The sequence below is a fragment of the Lepidochelys kempii genome, chromosome 7 (assembly GCF_965140285.1).
Source record: "Lepidochelys kempii isolate rLepKem1 chromosome 7, rLepKem1.hap1, whole genome shotgun sequence".
In the NCBI taxonomy this organism is placed as follows: domain Eukaryota; kingdom Metazoa; phylum Chordata; order Testudines; family Cheloniidae; genus Lepidochelys; species Lepidochelys kempii.
Genome location: NC_136386.1, coordinates 52,026,468 through 52,048,266, shown reverse-complemented (window position 1 = coordinate 52,048,266; position 21,799 = coordinate 52,026,468). Strand labels below are relative to the sequence as shown.

Genomic DNA, 21,799 nt, shown 5'->3' with positions numbered 1-21,799 from the left:
GGAGTAACCAAAAGAAACTCCGACATTACAAGTCTACGCAGTTAAACAGTCAAATGTCAGTAAATCCCAAAGCCAAGGCTGAACATGCAACCATCACTCTATTCCCTTGTGTGCACACATCATGATACAATCTTCAATTACATCATCACATTAGATTTCTCAAATAATATAGCTACCATCACTTACTAAGATTATGGGCACATTATAAGTACCTAGGAGAGAGATACTTTGTTTCTATATCTTTCAGACACATATCTAGCATTACTCTCTATTATATGTTTCAGAGTAGTAGCCGTGTTAGTCTGTACCAGCAGAAAAAACGACGATTACTTGTGGCACCTTAGAGACAGTTAGTCTCTAAGGTGCCACAAGTACTGCTTGTTCTCTATTATATGTAATTCTTTTTTAATTTTGTGTAAAGGAAAGTATATAAAAAAGGGACAAAGCTAACAAAACACACTTTTTGAATTAGGATGTAAAATGGTAACCGATTAACCGATAAGCATCAGCCTTACCAGTAATGTATTCAGTAAACGATAAGGGGGTTGAGGCTGGGGCCAGCAGCCAGGACCCCGGGCACAAGACCAACAGCAAAACCCAGCATAGAATGTGAGGGTGATGCAACAACCCTAGTTCCGGAGCCTGTATTGTGAACTCCTTAACAGTTAAATGTTTAATCAATATAATTTTAATAGTTTAAAATGTTACTTTTTCTAAACGCTATTTACATCCCTATTTTAAATGCATTTTACCTATCATTATCACAAATACACTAATTTTACGTATTAATGTAGCTATCAGAAGAGAACAATATGTTGTAGGAATTATTTTGGGGAAGTTCTATGGCCTATGTTATGCAGGTCAGACTAGACCAGTGGTTCTCAACCACAGGTACACATACCCCAAGGGGTACACAGCGGTCTTCCAGGGGGTACATCAACTCATCTCGATATTTAACTAGTTTTACCACAGGCTACGTAAAAAGCACTAGCGAAGTCAGTACAAACTAAAATTTTATACAATGACTTGTTTATACTGCCCTATATCCTATACAATGAAATGTAAGTACAATATTTATATTCCACTTGATTTTATAATTATATAGTAATAATGAGAATGTAAGCAATGTTTTAGTAATAATGTTCTATGACACTTTTGTATTTTTATATCTGATTTTGTAAGCTGGTAGTTTTTAAGTGAGGTGAAACTCGTGGGTACACAAGACTAATCAGACTCCTGAAAGGGGTACAGTAGTCTGGAAAGCTTGAGAGCCACTGGACTAGATGATCACAATGATCCCTTCTGGCCTTAAAATCTATGAACCTATGGAGTATTTTTCTCTATTATTTCACTTTGGTTATTTTGCACATTTGAGAGCACACTGGTTTTAGTCTCTCATTTTCCCCAGCCCTCTGCACTACAATCAGTTAGTCAGTCACTTCCCCTTGCTGTTTCTGTTAGTTTTTCACACAGCAATAGGAGAGAGAGAAAAAGAGTTTGTTCTTAAATAGGAAAATATTATTGAAAAATCATTTTTTAAAATGGCAAATAAAATCAGGGATGGATGTAGGACCCAAAAGGACTTTTAACTAGGGCTGTTGATTAATCGCAGTTAACTCACGTGATTAACTAAAAAAAAAATTAGCTGTGATTAAAAAAATTAATTGCTAATAATTGCACTGTTAAACAACAGAATACCAATTGAAATGTATTAAATATTTTTGGATTTTTTCTACATTTTCAAATATATTAATTTCTATTACAACACAGAATACAAAGTGTACAGTGCTCACTTTATATTATTTTTATTACAAAAATTTGCACTGTAAAAATGATATAGAAATAGTATTTTTCAATTCACCTCATTCAAGCACCATCCCCACACACACCCCGCTATCACAGAGTCGTTGCCAAGGAGAAATGGGGGGACACCATCCCCGCACACACCCCATTACCACAGAAATGTGGGGGGCACCATCCCCCCCACATCCCACTATCTCGGAGACATGGAGAGGCACCATCCCCACACACGGCCCATTGCCATGGAGATGTGGGAGGGCACCATCCCCTCATACACCCCGCTGCCACAGAGACGTGGGGGGCTCCATCACAGAATCATAGAATATCAGGGTTGGAAGGGACCTCAGAAGGTCATCTAGTCCAACCCCCTGCTCAAAGCAGGACCAACCCCCAACTAAATCATCCCAGCCAGGGCTTTGTCAAGCCTGACCTTAAAAAACCTCAAAGGAAGGAGATTCCACCACCTCCCTAGGTAACGCATTCCAGTGTTTCACCACCCTCCTAGTAAAAAAGTTTTCCCTAATATCCAACTTAAACCTCCCCCACTGCAATTTGAGATTACTCCTTGTTCTGTCATCTGCTACCACTGAGAACAGTCTAGAGCAATCCTCTTTGGAAACCCCTTTCAGGTAGTTGAAAGCAAATATCAAATCCCCCCTCATTCTTCTCTTCTGCAGACTAAACAAACCCAGTTCCCTCAGCCTCTCCTCATAAGTCATGCGTTCCAGTCCCCTAATCGTTTTGGTTGCCTTATGCTGGACACGTTCCAATTTTTCCACATCCTTCTTTTAGTGTGGGGCACAAAACTGGACACAGTACTCCAGATGAGGCCTCAACAATGTCGAATTGAGGGGAATGATCACGTCCCTCGATCTGCTGGCAATGCCCCATCTTATACAGTCCAAAATGCTGTTAGCCTTCTTGGCAACAAGGGCACACTGTTGACTCATATCCAGCTTCTCGTCCACTGTCACCCCTAGGTCCTTTTCTGCAGAACTGCTGCCTAACCATTTGGTCCCTAGTCTGTAGCGGTGAATGGGATTCTTCCATCCTAAGTGCAGAACTCTGCTTTTTTCCTTGTTGAACCTTATCAGATTTCTTTTGGCCCAATCCTCCAATTTGTCTAGGTCCCTCTGTATCCTATCCCTACCCTCCAGCGTATCTACCACGCCTCCCAGTTTAGTGTCATCTGCAAACTTGCTGAGGGTGAAGTCCACCCCATCTTCCAGATCATTAATGAAGATATTGAACAAAACCGGCCCCAGGACCGACCCTTGGGGCACTCCGATTGATACCGACTGCCAACTAGACATGGAGTCATTGATCACTACCCATTGAGCCCGACGATCTGGCCAGCTGTCTATCCACCTTATAGTCCATTCATCCAGCTGGCAAGAATACTGTGGGAGACCATACAAAAGCTTTGCTAAAGTCAAGGAATAACACATCAACTGCTTTCCCCTCATCCACAGAGCCAGTTATCTTGTCATAGAAGGCAATTAGATTAGTCAGGCATGACTTGCCCTTGGTGAATCCATGCTGACTGTTCCTGATCACTTTCCTCTCCTCTAAGTGCTTCAGAATTGATTCCTTGAGGACCTGCTCCATGATTTTTCCATCCCCCCACACATCCCATTACCAGCTGTGCATAACTGCCCATTGCCATGGAGATGTGGAGTAGAACCATCCCTGCACACAGCCCGCTACCACAGAGATGCAGAGGAAAACCCGCACACACCCCACTATTACACCGATGTGGAAGAGCACCATCACCACCATACACGGAGACAGGGAGGAACCATCCCCACACACAGACCCCTACCACAGAGACATGGATGGGCACCATCCCCCTACAAACCTCATTACCATGGAGACAGGGGGCACCATTTCCAGCAAGACACATGGCGGGCACCATCCCCCCCACACACCTCGCTACAACGGAGACATGGGAGAGGACCATACGCACACACACTGCATTGCCACTGAGACGTGAAGGGGCACAATCCCCACACACTGCCCATTGCCATGGAGAGGTGGGGGGACACGATGCCCGCACACACCATGTTACCACGGAGACATGGAAGGCACCATCCCTGCACACAGCCTGCTACCACGGAGACGCAGAGGAGAACCATCCCCCCACAACCACAGAAACGGGGGAAGACACCATCCCCACCCACACACTCCATTACCACAGAGTCGTGGGGGGGGCACCATCCCCGCACACTCTCCATTACCACAGAGATGGGGGAGAATCATCCCCACACACACCCCGCTACCACAGAGATGTGGGAGGGCACCATCCCCCCACACACTTTGTTACCATGGAGATGTGGGGGGGCACCATCCCCACACACACCCAGTTACCACAGAGGTGTTGTGAGGAACCATCCCCACATACACCCCGCTACCACAGAGACGGGGGGAACCATCCCCTCCACATCCCGCTGCAATGGAGATGTGGGAGAGCACCATACCCACACACACCCCTTTATCACAGAAATGTGCGGGGCACCATCCGCCTCACAACCCGCTATCTCGGAGACATGAAGGGGCACAATCCCCACGCACACCACATTGCCACAGAGACGTGGGGGGACACTATCCCCGCACATAGCCCACTACCACGGAGATGCAGGGGGCACCATCCCCACAAACACCCCACTAGCACAGAGATGTCAGGGGGCACCATCCCCACAAACACCCCACTAGCACAGAGATGTCAGGGGGCACCATCCCCACAAACACCCCACTAGCACAGAGATGTCAGGGGGCACCATCCCCACAAACACCCCACTAGCACAGAGATGTCAGGGGGCACCATCCCCACAAACATCCCACTAGCACAGAGATGTCAGGGGGCACCATCCCCACAAACACCCCACTAGCACAGAGATGTCAGGGGGCACCATCCCCACAAACACCCCACTAGCACAGAGATGTCAGGGGGCACCATCCCCACAAACATCCCACTAGCACAGAAGTCACAGAGACCATACCCCACACACACCCCATTATCGGCTGTGCATAACTGCCCATTGCCATGGAAATGCGGAGTGGAACCATCCCCGCACGCAGCCCGCTACCACAGAGACGTGGGAGGGGACTATCCAGCCACACCCCCCACTACCACAGAGACGTGGGAGGGCACTATCCCCACACACACACCTCGCTACCACAGAGACGTGGGAGGGCACTATCCCCACACACATACCCCGCTACCACAGAGACGTGGGAGGGTAGTACCCCCCCACACACATACCCCGCTACCACAGAGACGTGGGGGGGTTACTAGTGCCAACTCACTGTTACCACAGAGACGTGGAAGGGCACCAACCCCCGACACCGTTACCACAGAGACGGGGGGAGGGCACCATACCCCCATAAACCTCTTTGCCATGGAGACGGAGGGCACCATCCCCCCAAACACCCGCTACCATGGAGACCGGGCCGAGGAGCGGAGGAGGAAGGGAAGCGGGAGGCCCTGCGGCCCGTAGGAGACATCCCCACGGCCACAGAACCGCGGTTACCGTTCGCGCTGACAGCTCCAGACTCTACTCGTGTTTCCCGCCAGGCAGTGAGTCCTGTCTCGCCATGATGACCTAACAATTACGTATTTCCTGGACCTCACGGAAAGGCTGCGTTCAATCAATCCCGGAAGCGGAGTCAAGGCGAAGGGTGAGGAGGGGCTAAGGCCCGGGGAGGGGGCTGGGGTCTCTGTGCTGGGTAGGGGGCAGTAGGCGGCTGTCGGGCCGGGGAGGGGGCTGGGGTCTCTGTGCTGGGTAGGGGGCAGTAGGCGGCTGTCGGGCCGGGGGGGGCCTGGGGGTCTCTGTGCTGGGTAGGGGGCAGTAGGCGGCTGTCGGGCCGAGGAGGGGGCTGGGGTCTCTGTGCTGGGTAGGGGGCAGTAGGCGGCTGTCGGGCCGGGGAGGGGGCTGGGGTCTCTGTGCTGGGTAGGGGGCAGTAGGCGGCTGTCGGGCCGGGGAGGGGGCTGGGGTCTCTGTGCTGGGTAGGGGGCAGTAGGCGGCTGTCGGGCCGAGGAGGGGGCTGGGGTCTCTGTGCTGGGTAGGGGGCAGTAGGCGGCTGTCGGGCCGGGGGGGGCCTGGGGGTCTCTGTGCTGGGTAGGGGGCAGTAGGCGGCTGTCGGGCCGGGGGGGGCCTGGGGGTCTCTGTGCTGGGTAGGGGGCAGTAGGCGGCTGTCGGGCCGAGGAGGGGGCTGGGGTCTCTGTGCTGGGTAGGGGGCAGTAGGCGGCTGTCGGGCCGGGGAGGGGGCTGGGGTCTCTGTGCTGGGTAGGGGGCAGTAGGCGGCTGTCGGGCCGGGGAGGGGGCTGGGGTCTCTGTGCTGGGTAGGGGGCAGTAGGCGGCTGTCGGGCCGAGGAGGGGGCTGGGGTCTCTGTGCTGGGTAGGGGGCAGTAGGCGGCTGTCGGGCCGAGGAGGGGGCTGGGGTCTCTGTGCTGGGTAGGGGGCAGTAGGCGGCTGTCGGGCCGGGGAGGGGGCTGGGGTCTCTGTGCTGGGCAGGGAGCAGTAGGCGGCTGTCGGGCCGAGGAGGGGGCTGGGGTCTCTGTGCTGGGTAGGGGGCAGTAGGCGGCTGTTGGGCCGGGGAGGGGGCTGGGGTCTCTGTGCTGGGCAGGGAGCAGTAGGCGGCTGTCAGGCCGAGGAGGGGGCTGGGGTCTCTGTGCTGGGCAGGGGGCAGTAGGTGGCTGTCCAGCCCGGGAGGGAGTTGGGGTCTTTGGGCCGGGCACAAGGCAGCAGGTGGCTGTTGGGCCAGGGAGGTGGTTAGGATCTGTGACGGTCCCTTCTGGTGTCATCTGGACCAGTGATCTTCTAGGTCACCCCAATCCTTGACTCTGGGAACCAGCCTTACCCTGCTCTGCTGTGAGAACCCCCACTCCTGGGCTGTTCACGCACTGCCTCTGGCATGTAAGCTGCTCCCAGCGACTTGCAGCCGAATGACACTAACCAATATCTCCGGTCCCAGACACAACTCTAGGAACTTCTGTGTTGCAGTTGTCAAGTTATGCTCACTGGACGCTGCAAGCTCATATGAATTCATCATTTTATGTACCAGGCTTGTTATCCCCAGGGGAGTCTCTGACACGCTTCAGACCAAATGCACTGCTTCAGGTAGAATAAATATCGAACACATTTATTAACTATGAAAGACAGATTTTAAGTGATTATAAATCAAAACACAAAAAGTCAGAGTCGGTCAAATGTAATAAAAACAAAACACATTCTAAGCTGATCTTAACACTTTCAGTACCCTTACAAACTTCTCACAACAGGCTGGCTGGTTGCTCTTCAGCCAGGCTCTCCCCTTTGATCAGCGCTTCAATCGCTTCGTGGTGATGTCTGTAGATGAAGGTGGAAGAGAGAAGGGCATGGCAAACGTCTCTCCCTTTTGTCATGTCCTTTCTTCCCTCTTGGCTTTGCCCCTCCCCCCCCCCAAGTCAAGTGAGCACTACCTCATCGCATTCTCAAACTGACCAAAGGAAGGGGGGTGACTCACTCGAGAGTCCAACAGATCCTTTGTTGTTGCCTAGGCCAGTGCCCTTTGTTCCTGTGAGGCTGGGCTGGGTTGTCCCATACATGCCCCGATGAGGTGTGAACTGCTCCTCTGCTTCTGGAGAGTTTTTGCTTGGGTTTGCTTTAGGCCATGAGGATGCATTTTCAGCCTCATAACTATATACATGAAATTACAATCCATAACATTACCATAACAACAATGCTCAGTACATCATAAGCCTTCTAAAGACACCCAACATGACAAACTTTGCATTAGATACCACACAAACATATTATAAGAATGAACATGGGGGTACTGGATGATCCCCCGAGGTACAGAACATCACAGGGTCTCTGTGCTGGGCTGGGGGCACTAGGTGATTGTCGGGCCAGGGAGGAGCCTGGAGCCTCTGGCCCAGCAGGGGGCAGTAGGTGCTGTCCGGCCAGGGAAAGGGTTAGGGTCTCTGTGCTGGGCATGGGGCAGTAGGTGCTGTTGGGCTGGGGAGGGGGCTGGGGTCTCTGTGCCGGGCAGGGGGCAGTAGGTGACTGTTGGGCCGCGGGGGAGCTGGGATCTCAGTGCCTGGCAGTGGGCAGTAGGTGCCAGTCAGACCGGGGAAGGGGCTGGGGTCTCAGTTCCAGGCACAGGGCAATAGGTGGCTGTCAGGCCAGGGAGGGGTCTAAGGTCTTTGTGCCAGGCATGGTGCACTAGGCAGCTGTTAGGCTGGGGAGGGGGCTGGGGTCTCTCTGCTGGGCTGAGGGCGGGAGGTGGATGTCGGGCCGGGGAGGGGGCTAAGGTCTCTGTGCTGGGCACGGGGCAGTAGGTGGCTGTTGGGCTGGAGAAGGGGTTGGGGTCTCTGTACTGGGTAGGGGGCAGTAGGCGGCTGTCAGGCCAGGGAGGGAGCTGGGGTCTCTCTGCTGGACTGGGGGCAGCAGGTGGATATCCGGCCAGGGAGTTAGCTGAGGTCTCTGTGCTGGGTAGGGGTCAGCAGGCAGCTGTCAGGCCAGTGAAGGGGCTGAAGTCTCTGTGCCGGGCAGGGGGTAGCAGGCAGCTGTCGGGCTTGGGAGGAGACTGCGGTCTCTGTGCTGGACTGGTTGCAGCATGCGGCTGTTGGGCTGGGGAGGGGGCTGGGATCTCTTTGCTGGGCAGGGGACAGTAGAAGTGATGGGCGCTGGCACGTGGCAAATGGGGCATGGTGCCCACACACACCAACCCTGAGGATCAAACAGTTCCCCACTGCTACTGTTGCTTTAACTTCCCTTCTTGCATGTAATGGATGGGTAATTTTTGATGCTCTTCGTCCTTATCATCAGAAGAAAAATCGCTGTATTCATAACTCGGCTTATCAATCACAGGGTGACTAACAGCAGATAAAACTGCAGTTAAGACAAGTCAGTCTGTAGTTCTAATGAGTGTTAGCAGTCCTCAACCATCCAAGGAAGGCAGATGATCCTTGCAGGAAACTCAGTCCTCACAAGAATCAAATGAACATTCAGCAGGAGTCAGGCAGTGTGGTGCCTTCCCAGAGCCAAGACATGAAACTGGACACACTTCTGAAGTTAGCGGGCTAGGAGCTATGGGTGATTGTTCAAATTGGCACTAATGACACTGTGTCAATGAATAGCTCACAGATATGAGTTCAGGGAACTCAGAAGCATGCTGAAAAAGAATGTTCAAGCGACCTTTTCCAAGCTCCTACCTGCCCTACAAGCAAAGGAAGGCAGAAGATTCTAGCTGTGAACCACTGTCTACGTAAATGGCGTACAGTGGAGGGTTTTGGTTATGTGGAACATTGGGCCTCCTCTATGGGAAGAGGGGGCTGTGTAATTTGGATGGCCTCCACCTCAGCAGAAGGTGGCCCAATCTCTTCAGGGACAGGCTGACCAGAGTAGTCAGGTCAGGGGGTTAAATTAATAGCAGAAGGAGAGGGTAAAATGAGCACAAAGTTGAGATGTTGAAACAAAATGAATCAAGGAACCAATGGATATGAAGAGAAGAAATGATTGAATTGCCTATACACTAGTGTTAAAAGCCTGGATAGCAAACAACAGGAATTGGAATTACTATCATGTATAGGGGGGGAAAAACTGTGATCATGGAGGACTTCCGTTTGAGTAACACATACTGGAGGTCTCATGCTGCCAGTACTAAACCACCACTGGAATTTCTAAACACTGTACATAGCAATTTCCTGACTCAAAAAGTGTTGCAGCCGACATAGGGGAATTCTTTATTAGACTTTGTCCTAATAGATGAAGAGGGAATGGAGCACAGAACTAAAAATTAATGGTAGCTTAAGTACAAGTCATCATGACTTGATCACATTTATAATGTGCAAACAGAATGAAGTCCAGACCAGAAATATATAGACTTGGTGCCTTAGAAGGACCAATTTCACAAAATTGAAAACAATTATGAGCCAAATCATGAGTTAGCTGCTGTTAGTCACCACATGCTAGCAAATACAAGTTCAGAACACACCATTTTTCCGAATGAAGAGTGGAAAGTGCTACGTGTCTTCAGGATGTAACGCATAATCAGGTCCATTTTGTTTACCAGAATCTACTCTAAAGATGAGCGAACCAGAGCTGCTGCTGGACTCCAATATCCGGTTATGGGTGGTTCTTCCAATTGTTTTCATAACATTCTTTGTTGGGATGATTCGTCACTACGTGTCCATCTTGCTCCAAAGTGACAAAAAGCTCACTAGGGAACAAGTGTCTGACAGGTAAGTTAACAAGTGCACCAAAATTTTCCTACGGCCTTTCTAATAAAGCTAGGATAAAAGAACATTAAGTTTGCAAAGTCAAAAGTAAGGAAATGCCAGGATTAAAGTTGCTTGTGCAAGCTTAATTTGGACTCCTTGTCTGTATGCAATATGAAACAATTTCTAATTACATGATCACATTTTTCCACTGGACCCCATCTCATTCAATGAACTTGATGGATAGAGCTTACTGAATGAACAGATATCCAGTATTTCTTTTCCTTATTCACTGTGTGGCCCCAGGCCATATTTACTGTACTATTCAAATCCTATTATGTATTAATTTCCTCATGGACCTTTATGAGGTGCTTATCATATAGCATCCGAGGATTTCATGAACATTCTGAAAAAAATTCCCTTGGTTCCCAAGTTTCTGTCACTGGCCACAGTGGAAACAGGGTATTGAACTAGATGACTCAAAGACCTGGTTCATGCGAATAATTTCTATGTAAACTCAATTATCCTGCTGTAAAAGGGTGGAAAGATGCCTTTGTTGGAAGGAGTTCTTAAAACAGGCTGGAGAGTGTAAAGGTAATACAGACAGGGAGTATTCATTCATTATGTTCATTTATCTTTTTTTGTCTGGCTGTCCCTAGTCATGTTTGGATCTCGAGCTGCAACTATTTTTTTCATTGGGTACTACTAATTTTGCCATTGATTTACCCTCAGTATCACTACTTCCTCTTAATGAAGACTGAGGCTAACTGAGGAATCTATTCTTACGTATAAAAAATTACACTGATTCTCGTGCTGCTTTGCACAATACATTTCCTATTAAATCTTGTTTAAGTTGGGACAGCAAAGATTTTGGTTAATGAACTCTATTTAATGCTAGACATATTTTTGGTTTTCCTATAAAAATTGCCTTTAGATCTAGAAGAAGCTGCTATTATCTGTCAGAAAATTCTGCTTAAAGGAGGCCCAAAAATCCATGAAGCTGCTTCATGGAGTCTAAATGTCATTCCAAAGGGTACATATACAGCATGTGATACAATTTAATTTGTCCTCCTCTCAGGAAATCTTCTTTTCCCAATCTGGAAGGAGGAGGAAGAGGTGACCTTTTTATTCCTCACCCATCCTGATTTATGAGTGAGATGCTCCAAACTGTGAAAATTGATACTCTGGAAATTAGTTTCCATTAATAAGAAGTTGTCTTTATATTTGTGTGGTAGATGTTGCTGAGTCAGCCTTTCTCAGCTCAATTACTGTCCAGCATGTTGTTTACCTAGAGCTCACTTGCAGCCCTCATTTCTACTCTTCTCTAATATTGATCTTCGATAGTCCTGCAATAATGGATTTCTTTTTTTTAGCCAAGTCCTAATTCGAAGCAGAGTCCTCAGAGAAAATGGAAAATACATTCCAAAACAGGTATGTACATGTGTGAAGCTGCATATTTGAATTTCTTTAGTCTTTTTATGAAGTCTGTATAGAGAGAATGATGACCTAAATGAACATAGATTTATAAATTCCTAAGCCAGAAGGGACCAATGTGATCATGTAGTCTCACCTTCTGTATAACACAAGTTACAGAACCCTCCCCTGAAAATAATTCCTAGAGCACATCTAGAAAAACATCCAATCATTATTTAAAAATTATCAATGATGGAGAATCCACCACGACCATTGGTAAGTTGTTCCAGTGTTTAATTACTTTCACCGTTAAAATTTTACCCCTTATTTCCAGTATCAATTTGTCTTGCTTCAACTTCCTGCCATGGGGCATTGTTATATCTTTTCTCTCCTAGATTGAAGAGTCTGTTATCAAATATTTGTTCCCTGTGTAAGTACTAATAGACTGTAATCAAGTCACTCCTTAATCTTCACTTTGTTGGCTAAATATACTGATGTCCTTGAGTCTACCACTATATTCTAATCCTTTAATCATTTTCATGGCTCTTTTCTGACCCCTCTCCAATTTATCAACATCCTTCTTGAATTGTGGGCACCAGCACTGGACACAGGATTCCATTAGTGCCAAATACAGAAGTAAAATAATCTCTCTGCTCCTACTCAAAATTCCACTGTTGATGCATCCAAGGATCGCATTAGCCTTTTTGGCCACAGCGTCGCCCTGGGATCTCATGTTCCGCTGATTATCCACCACGACCCCCAAATCTTTTTCAAATATTAAGTGCAGAAAGTAGCATTAATTCATTGTTAAAGTTGAGACTTGTGCTCAAATGTCAGACAGTTCCTAAAGTAGTTAAGGTTCTTGTAGTAAGATTTATGTGTTCATTTTGTATATAAAATGTTACATGTTTAAAAAGAAAAGCAGTAATGTGGAACACTGCAGTAGGTTACGGGACATGGGCTGATTGGTCCCAACCGGGATCAAACATTCACCATCAGCATTGATTTAATTTCTTTCAAAATATAAATAGTTTGTTCTCAGTCTCTGAGAATATTGGGAAGCCATCTTTGAGAAAAAAAGAAATGTAGTAAGGTGTAAGTCTCCTTGGGAGCAAATGGCTTCTGTGCATGAAACAGTCAATAATGTTTGAGATGTGGATGTCTCAAATGGAATTTCAGAGATAGACACTAACCTGGGGGACATTGAAGACAGAAGCTCTGCCCAAATACAAATCAGTTATTGAAATTACTGGGATCCAGGGGAAAAACCTAACTGGCTTCAAGGCTGAGCTTGATAAGCATACGGAGGGGATGGTCTGATGAAACTTTCTACAGTGTCTTGTAGCCATTCTGCGACTGCTAGTAGCAAATATCCCCACTGGCCAGTGATGGGACACTAGTTGGGGAGGCCTCTGAGTTACTACAGAGAATTCTTTCCCAGGTGTCTGGCTGTTGGGTCTTGCTGAAGTGCTCAAGATCCAACTGATTGCTGTATCTGGAGTTGGGAAGGATTGGCAGAGATCCTGGCAGGTTTTTGTCTTCCTCTGCAGCATGGGTCACAGGTCACTTGCAGGTTTAAAATAATGTAAATGGTGGATTCTCTGTAACTTGAAGTCTTTAAATCATGATTTGGAGAACTTCAGTAACTCAGCCAGAGCCTAGGGGTCTATTATAGGAGGGGTGTGGATGGGGTTCTGTGGCCTGCAATGTACAGGAAGTCACTCTAGATGATTAGGATGGTCCCTTCCAGCCTTAAAGTCTATGAAACCTGGAAAGCCGAGCAAGACTGTACATGAGGTTATTGCATCTCTGCAGGAGAGGAAGGAGGAAATATGAAAAAGGCAAAAAAGACAAGCATGCATCCTGAACATTCGAGAGAAATTCTGCTGTTTGTAAACTCTGTTGTACTTGTCTGGTTCCCAGCCCAGTTAGAATTTGCTCTTTCTTTTGTTTTCAGTCTTTCCTGACACGGAAGTATTTCTTCAATAACCCAGAGGATGGATTTTTTAAAAAAACAAAAAGGAAGGTAGTGCCCCCTTCTCCAATGACAGGTATGTTAAGAGATTATTGCAAAAGACATTCTAAGTAAGCAGGTGGCTTTCCTGACAAGTCTCTAAAGCTCTCTTGTAACTTATTGTTTTTATTTCCCCCCCTTAAAATATAAACAACGTAATAAGGATAGTAATAAGATGCAGGCCAGTCAGTCTCACCTCAGTCCCCGGAAAAATCATGGAGCAGGTCCTCAAAGAATCAATCCTGAAGCACTTACATGAGAGGAAAGTGATCAGGAACAGTCAGCATGGATTCACCAAGGGAAGGTCATGCCTGACTAATCTAATCTCCCTCTATGATGAGATTACTGGTTCTGTGGATGAAGGGAAAGCAGTGGATGTATTGTTTCTTGACTTTAGCAAAGCTTTTGACACGGTCTCCCACAGTATTCTTGTCAGCAAGTTAAAGAAGTATGGGCTGGATGAATGCACTATAAGGTGGGTAGAAAGTTGGCTAGATTGTCGGGCTCAATGGGTAGTGATCAATGGCTCCATGTCTAGTTGGCAGCCGGTATCAAGTGGAGTGCCCCAGGGGTCGGTTTTGTTCACTATCTTCATAAATGACCTGGAAGATGGTGTGGATTGCACCCTCAGCAAGTTTGCGGATGATACTAAACTGGGAGGAGTGGTAGATACGCTGGAGGGCAGGGATAGGATACAGAGGGACCTAGACAAATTGGAGGATTGGGCCAAAAGAAATCTGATGAGGTTCAATAAGGATAAGTGCAGGGTCCTGCACTTAGGACGGAAGAACCCAATGCACCGCTACAGACTAGGGACCGAATGGCTAGGCAGCAGTTCTGCGGAAAAGGACCTAGGGGTGACAGTGGACGAGAAGCTGGATCTGAGTCAGCAGTGTGCCCTTGTTGCCAAGAAGGCCAATGGCATTTTGGGCTGTATAAGTAGGGGCATAGCCAGCAGATCGAGGGACGTGATCGTCCCCCTCTATTCGACATTGGTGAGGCCTCATCTGGAGTACTGTGTCCAGTTTTGGGCCCCACACTACAAGAAGGATGTGGATAAATTGGAGAGAGTCCAGCGAAGGGCAACAAAAATGATTAGGGGTCTGGAACACATGACTTATGAGGAGAGGCTGAGGGAACTGGGATTGTTTAGTCTGCAGAAGAGAAGAATGAGGGGGGATTTGATAGCTGCTTTCAACTACCTGAGAGGTGGTTCCAGAAAGGATGGTTCTAGACTATTCTCAGTGGTAGAAGAGGACAGGACAAGGAGTAATGGTCTCAAGTTGCAGTGGGGGAGGTTTAGGTTGGATATTAGGAAAAACGTTTTCACTAGGAGGGTGGTGAAACACTGGAATGCGTTACCTAGGGAGGTGGTAGAATCTCCTTCCTTAGAAGTTTTTAAGGTCAGGCTTGACAAAGCCCTGGCTGGGATGATTTAATTGGGGGTTGGTCCTGCTTTGAGCAGGGGGTTGGACTAGATGATCTCCTGAGGTCTCTTCCAACCCTGATATTCTATGATTCTATGTTGGTTTGGCTAGGGTCTACAAGCAATTGCATTGGGCTCACAAGTGATGGTATTTTATGTTGCCTTGTCACTTGCTGACCTCTGATCACCTCACTTATATCCTCCCCCTCTGCTGAAGTGAGGCCATGAAGCTTGGGTAGAGTCTTTAGGGGGTTAACATCTTTAAAAGGTAAACTGCAAAAAATTGAAAAACTGGCCTTATGCTTTCCTTTTTGTTGCTTTAAATAAATAAGGAATAAGCATTTGGGGGTTTTCCCCCCTGCATGTTTTTAGCCTTAGGTCATGTCTACACTGGCAAATTTACAGTGCCGGCAGTTACAGCGCTGCTTAGGGAGCGTCAAAGGAAAACTGCTGTGGTTGGTTCACACCGACAGCTGCCTGTGCAATAGCGTGTTCACACTTGCAGTGCTATTTGGAGTGGTGCACTCTGGGCAGCTATCCCACAGAGCACCTCTTTCTTTTTTGCTGCCAAGACTTGTGGAAAGGCAGAAGGGGTCGTGGGGCATCCTGGGTCCTGTCTCAATGTCCCGTGATGCATTGCTTCGCATCCCAGCAATCCCTGTGTTTCCGTCCGCATTTGGTGCCATCTTTCAACGGTTTGTGTGCTGCGTGCCCTGCCCTGCCTCTTTCTGGCTGCAGGAATGGATCCCTAGCTGTTGACAAGAATGCTGTTCGCACTGACCATCACGAGTGGCAGTGGAGTTATTCCTTAAACTGCAAAGGCAAGAGGAGTGCAACATGGATTTCGCCACACGTAGTAGCTATGGCAAGAGATTTCTTGTGGCATTCACAGAGGTGCTGACCCCTGTGGAATGCTGCTTTTGAGCTCGGGAAACAAGCACTGAGTCCTGGGATCACATCACGATGCGCGTCTGGGATGACGAGCCATGGCTGCAGAACTTTTGCATGAGGAAAGCCACATTCTTGGGACTGTGCGATGAGCTCACACCAGCCCTGTGGTGCAAGGACAGGAGAATGAGAGCTGCCCTGCCGTTGGAGAAGCGCGTGGCAATTGCACTGTGGAAGCTGGCTACTCCATACTGCTACCGATCAGTCGCTAACCAGTTCGGACTGGGCAAGTCGACCGTTGGACTCGTGTTGATGCAAGTGTGCAGGGCCATTAATTGCATCCTACTCCAAAAGACCATGACTCTGGGCAACGTCTGAGAGCTTGTGGATGGCTTTGCACAAATGGGCTTCCCTAACTGCAGAGGGGCGATAGATGGCACACACATTCCAATTCTGGCACCAGACCACCTAGCCACCAAGTACATTAATCGCAAGGGGTATTTCTCAATGGTTCTACAGGCACTTGTGGATCACCGTGGGCGTTTCACAGACGTTAACGCAGGCTGGTCCTGAAAGGTGCATGATGCACACATCTTTCGGAACACTGGCCTGTTCAAGAAGCTGCAAGCAGGGAATTTCTTCCCAGACCAGAAGATCACTGTGGGGGGAAATCAAAATGCCCATTGTGATCCTGGGAGACCCCGCCTACCCTTTAATGCCATGGCTCGTGAAGCCAGACACGGTTCAACAACAGGCTGAGCAAGTGCAGAATGACTGTGGAGTGTGCATTTGGCCATTTAAAAGCCCGCTGGCAATGCCTATATGGGAATCTGGACATGGCCGATAATATTCCTATGCTTATAGCTGCATGCTGTGCGCTCCATAATATTTTTGAAGGGAAGGGTGAAAGGTTCACTCAGGGCTGGACTGCAGAGGCTCAGCGCCTGAAGACTGAGTTTGAACAGCCAGAGACCAGGGCTATTAGAAGGGCACAGCACGGGGCCATAAGGATCAGGGATGCTTTGAGGCAGCAATTTGAAGCTGAAAGCCACTAATATTTGTTGCTATGCTCGAGATTGCAGTGCTTGTAATGCTAGGAGGTGATTGGTGCACATGATGCAAAAAGGGGCCTTAACATAGTATGTTGCTTTGCGGTGCTCTTTTTTGCTTTCCCTTAATAGAATAAAGATTGATTTCAAACAAGCACAATTTTTTATTGAAAGGCAACAACCAGAGGAGAGAGTCAAAAGAAAAAATTCATCAGCAGGGAGGGGGATTGTGGGGGGAAATGGAAGGAATGGGGGAATGGAAGGTCTCAAGAGGAGGAGGGCTCCCGGGATGGCTACAGATTTGTGTATGTCCAGGGATCATATCCAACCTTCTCCTTTGGAGTACGATGCAGCGGGTGCTGTACTTCATCAGGGCCAAACTACAGATTGATGGGTGTTGAGTGTAGTGGGTATTGGGAGTCCACACTACTGGACTGTGAGGAGGGAGGAGTGGAATGCTGCGGGTAGAGAGTGGATCCAGGAGATTGATAAGGGTGTGTTGGCAGTGGGGGGAGTGGCACATGGGAAAGAGTTTTATAGATTCATAGATTCATAGATATTTAGGTCAGAAGGGACCATTATGATCATCTAGTCTGACCTCCTGCACAATGCAGGCCACAGAATTTCACCCACCACTCCTAAAAAAGACCTCACACCTATATCTGTGCTATTGAAGTCCTCAAATTGTAGTTTGAAGACCTCAAGGAGCAGAGAATCCTCCAGCAAGTGACCCGTGCCCCATGCTACAGAGGAAGGCGAAAAACCTCCAGGGCCTTCCAATCTGCCCTGGAGGAAAATTCCTTCCCGACCCCAAATATGGCGATCAGCTAAACCCTGAGCATATGGGCAAGATTCATCAGCCAGATACTACAGAAAATTCTTTCCCGGGTAACTTGGATCTTACCCCATCTAAAAACCCATCACAGGCCATTGGGCCTATTTACCATGAATATTTAATTACCAAAACCATGTTATCCCATCATACCATCTCCTCCATAAACTTATCGAGTTTAATCTTAAAGCAAGATAGATCTTTTGCCCCCACTACTTCCCTCGGAAGGCTATTCCAAAACTTCACTCCTCTGATGGTTAGAAACCTTCGTCTAATTTCTAATCTAAATTTCCTAGTGGCCAGTTTATATCCATTTGTTCTTGTGTCCACATTGGTATTGAGTTTAAATAATTCCTCTCCCTCTCTGGTATTTATCCCTCTGATATATTTATAGAGAGCAATCATATCTCCCCTCAACCTTCTTTTAGTTAGGCTAAACAAGCCAAGCTCCCTGAGTCTCCTTTCATAAGACAAGTTTTCCATTCCTCGGATCATCCTAGTAGCCCTTCTCTGTACCTGTTCCAGTTTGAATTCATCCTTCTTAAACATGGGAGACCAGAACTGCACACAGTATTCCAGGTGAGGTCTCACCAGTGCCTTATATAACGGTACTAAAACCTCCTTATCCCTACTGGAAATACCTCTCCTGATGCATCCCAAGACGACATTAGCTTTTTTCACAGCCATATCACATTGGCAGCTCATAGTCAACCTATGATCAACCAATACTCCAAGGTCCTTTTCCTCCTCCGTTACTTCTAGTTGATGCGTCCCTAGCTTATAACTAAAATTCTTGTTATTAATCCCTAAATGCATGACCTTACACTTCTCACTATTAAATTTCATCCTATTCCTATTACTCCAGTTTACAAGGTCATCCAGATCCTCCTGTAGGGTATCCCTGTCCTTCTCTAAATTAGCAATACCTCCCAGCTTTGTATCATCTGCAAACTTTATTAGCACACTCCCACTTTTTGTGCCCAGGTCAGTAATAAAAAGATTAAATAAGATTGGTCCCAAAACTGATCCTTGAGGAACTCCACTAGTAACCTCCCTCCAACTTGACAGTTCACCTTTCAGTAGGACCCGTTGTAGTCTCCCCTTTAACCAATTCCCTATCCACCTTTCAATTTTCCTATTGATGCCCATCTTATCCAATTTAACTAATAATTCCCCATGTGGCACAGTATCAAACGCCTTACTAAAATCTAAATAAATTAGATCCACTGCGTTTCCTTTATCTAAAAAATCTGTTACTCTCTCAAAGAAGGAAATCAGGTTGGTTTGGCACGATCTACCTTTTGTAAAACCATGTTGTATTTTGTCCCATTTACCATTGACTTCAATGTCCTTAACTACCTTCTCCTTCAAAATTTTTTCCAAGACCTTGCATACTACAGATGTCAAACTAACAGGCCTATAATTACTTGGATCACTTTTTTTCCCTTTCTTAAAAATAGGAACTATGTTAGCAACTCTCCAATCATATGGTACAACCCCTGAATTTACAGATTCATTAAAAATTCTTGCTAATGGGCTTGCAATTTCTTGTGCCAATTCTTTTAATATTCTTGGATGAAGATTATCTGGGCCCCCCGATTTAGCCCCATTAAGCTGTTTGAGTTTCGCTTCTACCTCAGATATGGTGATGTCTACCTCCATATCCTCATTCCCATTTATCATGCTACCATTATCCCTAAGATCCTCTTTAGTCTTATTAAAGACTGAGGCAAAGTATTTGTTTAGATATTGGGCCATGCCTAGATTATCCTTGACCTCCACTCCATCCTCAGTTTTTAGCGGTCCCACTTCTTCTTTCTTTGTTCTTTTCCTATTTATATGACTATAGAACCTTTTACTATTGGTTTTAATTCCCTTTGCAAGGTCCAACTCTACTTGACTTTTAGCCTGTCTCACTTTATCCCTACATATTCTGACCTCAATAAGGTAGCTTTCCTTACTGATCCCTCCCCTTCTTCCACTCCCTATATGCTTTCTGCTTTTTCTTAATTACCTCTCTAAGATGCTTGCTCATCCAGCTTGGTCTACAACTCCTGCCTATGAATTTTTTCCCCTTTCTTGGGATGCAGGCTTCCGATAGCTTCTGCAGCTTTAATTTAAAATAATCCCAGGCCTCCTCTACCTTTAAACCCATAAATTCTTCAGTCCAATCCACTTCCCTAACTAATTTCCTTAATTTTTGAAAGTCAGCCCTTTTGAAATCAAAAACCCTAGTTGCAGATTTATTTTTGTTAATCCTTCCATTCAGTTTGAACTGAATTAGCTCATGATCACTTGAGCCAAGATTATCCCCTACAACCATTTCCTCTATGAGATCCTCATTACTCGCCAAGACCAGATCTAAAATGGCATCCCCTCTAGTCGGTTCAGCAACTACTTGTTGAAGGAATCCATCAGCTATCGCATCTAGGAAAATCTGAGCCCTATTATTATTACTAGCACTCATCCTCCAGTCTATATCTGGGAAGTTAAAGTCTCCCATGATCACACAGTTTCCATTAGTATTTACTTTATTAAAAACATTAAAAAGGGCTCTATCCATATCCAAATTAGATCCCGGCGGTCTATAGCACACCCCAAGCATTATCCCAGGGGAGGCTCTAATAGTTTTCTTCCCCAATTTAATTATTGCCCAGACAGACTCAGTCATATCCATTTCATCGCTTCTTATCAGTCATATCCATTTCATCGCTTGTTTTGCGACAGTGGCTGCAGGGGAGGGCGGGCGCAGAGCTGCTCGGTTTGAAGAGCTAGTATCTCCTGGATTGTGTCCTCTTGGTGCTCCATAACTGTTTAAGAACCGCTCCATGGCTTCTTTCTGGTGTGCCATGTTCTCCTTTCGTTCCCTCTTCTCACTGTCCCACCACTCCTTCAATTCCTTTTTCTCGGCGGCAGACTGCATCATAACCTCTCGCATAAAGTTCTCCTTAGTCCTTCTTGGCTGCTTTTGAATTCCTCGCAACTGTTCTGCCACCGATAAGGGAGGCTGGCCTCCCAAGGTCATCTCTGTGAAGTTTAAATGCAACATTTTACAGAAGCAGTGTTGTTTGCAGCACAGACAACACTGTTTCAGTGCTTTAAAACACAGCCAGTACTCACACACCTGACACTAACTGGCTGACCCCAGGCAAGCACACATAAGCCACAAGACCCCCAAAATGGTGAGTAGCCGCAGGGGCAGGGTAAATCACTGTTCCCGGATCCTGCTGTACACTGGGCATGTGGCTCTTGGGCACTTGGGGAGAGCCAGCACTGTAGGATAGGCCTGATAATCATTCCTGTCCCCACACTTTCCACAGGAGGTGATCATTTTGGAAGATATCTCACTGCTGAGTGTGAGCAGGGAATCAAGGGAGAGTCTTCTCCAAGCCTGCGGCTTCCGCCCTGGCCCCTATGTGGATAGCCTGTGTGCAGCTATGGTCCCTGCCTCCCCACCCCACCCCCCCCGTGACGGCACAGTGGCGCGGGAAAGTTACAGTTAATGGGGCAAGAAACAGCCGAGGAATCTGCGGGAGCGGATTGCCCAGTGTCTCCACAAGAGTTTCCTGGAGATCTCTGAGGGAGATTCCCATGAAGTGAGGGAGTGTATCAGCAGCCTTTTCCACCTCTCAAACTAGGCATGATGTGGGAGACAAGCCTGCTTTCTGCAACACTCCTGCCCCCAACAACTTGCTTCAGCAATTCCCAAAATCAGATTCACTTACCAGGAGCCTCCTCTCCTGTTTGCGCTTCGCCAATATCCACCTGCTATGACTGGCTAGGCTCCTCCGGGGTAGAAGAGAGCTCCTAACTGCATGCATCTCTGGCCTCCGAGTCATCCTCTGCCTCTGGTTCCCCCTCACCCTCTTCATCCAAGATTGCCTCCTCCTGGCTCGGTCCACTCTCGACTGGCAACGAAGTATCCACAGGGGACTTCGTAATGGAGGTGGAGTATCGTGTCCAGCTCTTTGTAGAACTGGCAGCTCGTGGGCTCAGCACCAGAGCAGCAGTTGCCTCCCGCACCTTGTGGTAGGCATTCCACAGCTCCTTCACTGCAAAACCCTGCACTGCAATGTGTCCCGGTCATGGCCCTTTTCTGTCATGCTTCTAGAAATCTGTCCATAGGTATCAAAATCCCAACGGTTGGAGCACAGCTGTCACTGCACTGTCTCCT

The 21,799-nt window shown here is 47.4% G+C and overlaps 2 protein-coding genes across 5 annotated transcripts in view; one reads left to right on the top strand and one right to left on the bottom strand.

Moving 5' to 3' along the window:
- Positions 1-5,431, bottom strand: part of FANCD2 (FA complementation group D2) — a 188,493-nt gene extending 183,062 nt beyond the window's left edge. For 2 of the 4 annotated variants that reach the window (XM_073352718.1, XM_073352719.2), the window contains exon 1: positions 5,331-5,431. The gene's annotated coding sequence lies outside the window, so the exon portion shown is untranslated. The remainder of the gene's footprint in view (positions 1-5,330) is intronic. The other 2 variants (XM_073352722.1, XM_073352721.2) reach the window with 2 other exon arrangements.
- Positions 5,272-21,799, top strand: part of EMC3 (ER membrane protein complex subunit 3) — a 31,996-nt gene continuing 15,468 nt past the window's right edge. Inside the window, exons 1-4 of the mRNA XM_073352758.2 lie at positions 5,272-5,478; positions 9,859-10,027; positions 11,377-11,434; positions 13,374-13,467. Coding sequence (XP_073208859.1) covers positions 9,873-10,027; positions 11,377-11,434; positions 13,374-13,467 — 307 coding nt within the window. The 5' untranslated portion in view covers positions 5,272-5,478; positions 9,859-9,872. The remainder of the gene's footprint in view (positions 5,479-9,858; positions 10,028-11,376; positions 11,435-13,373; positions 13,468-21,799) is intronic.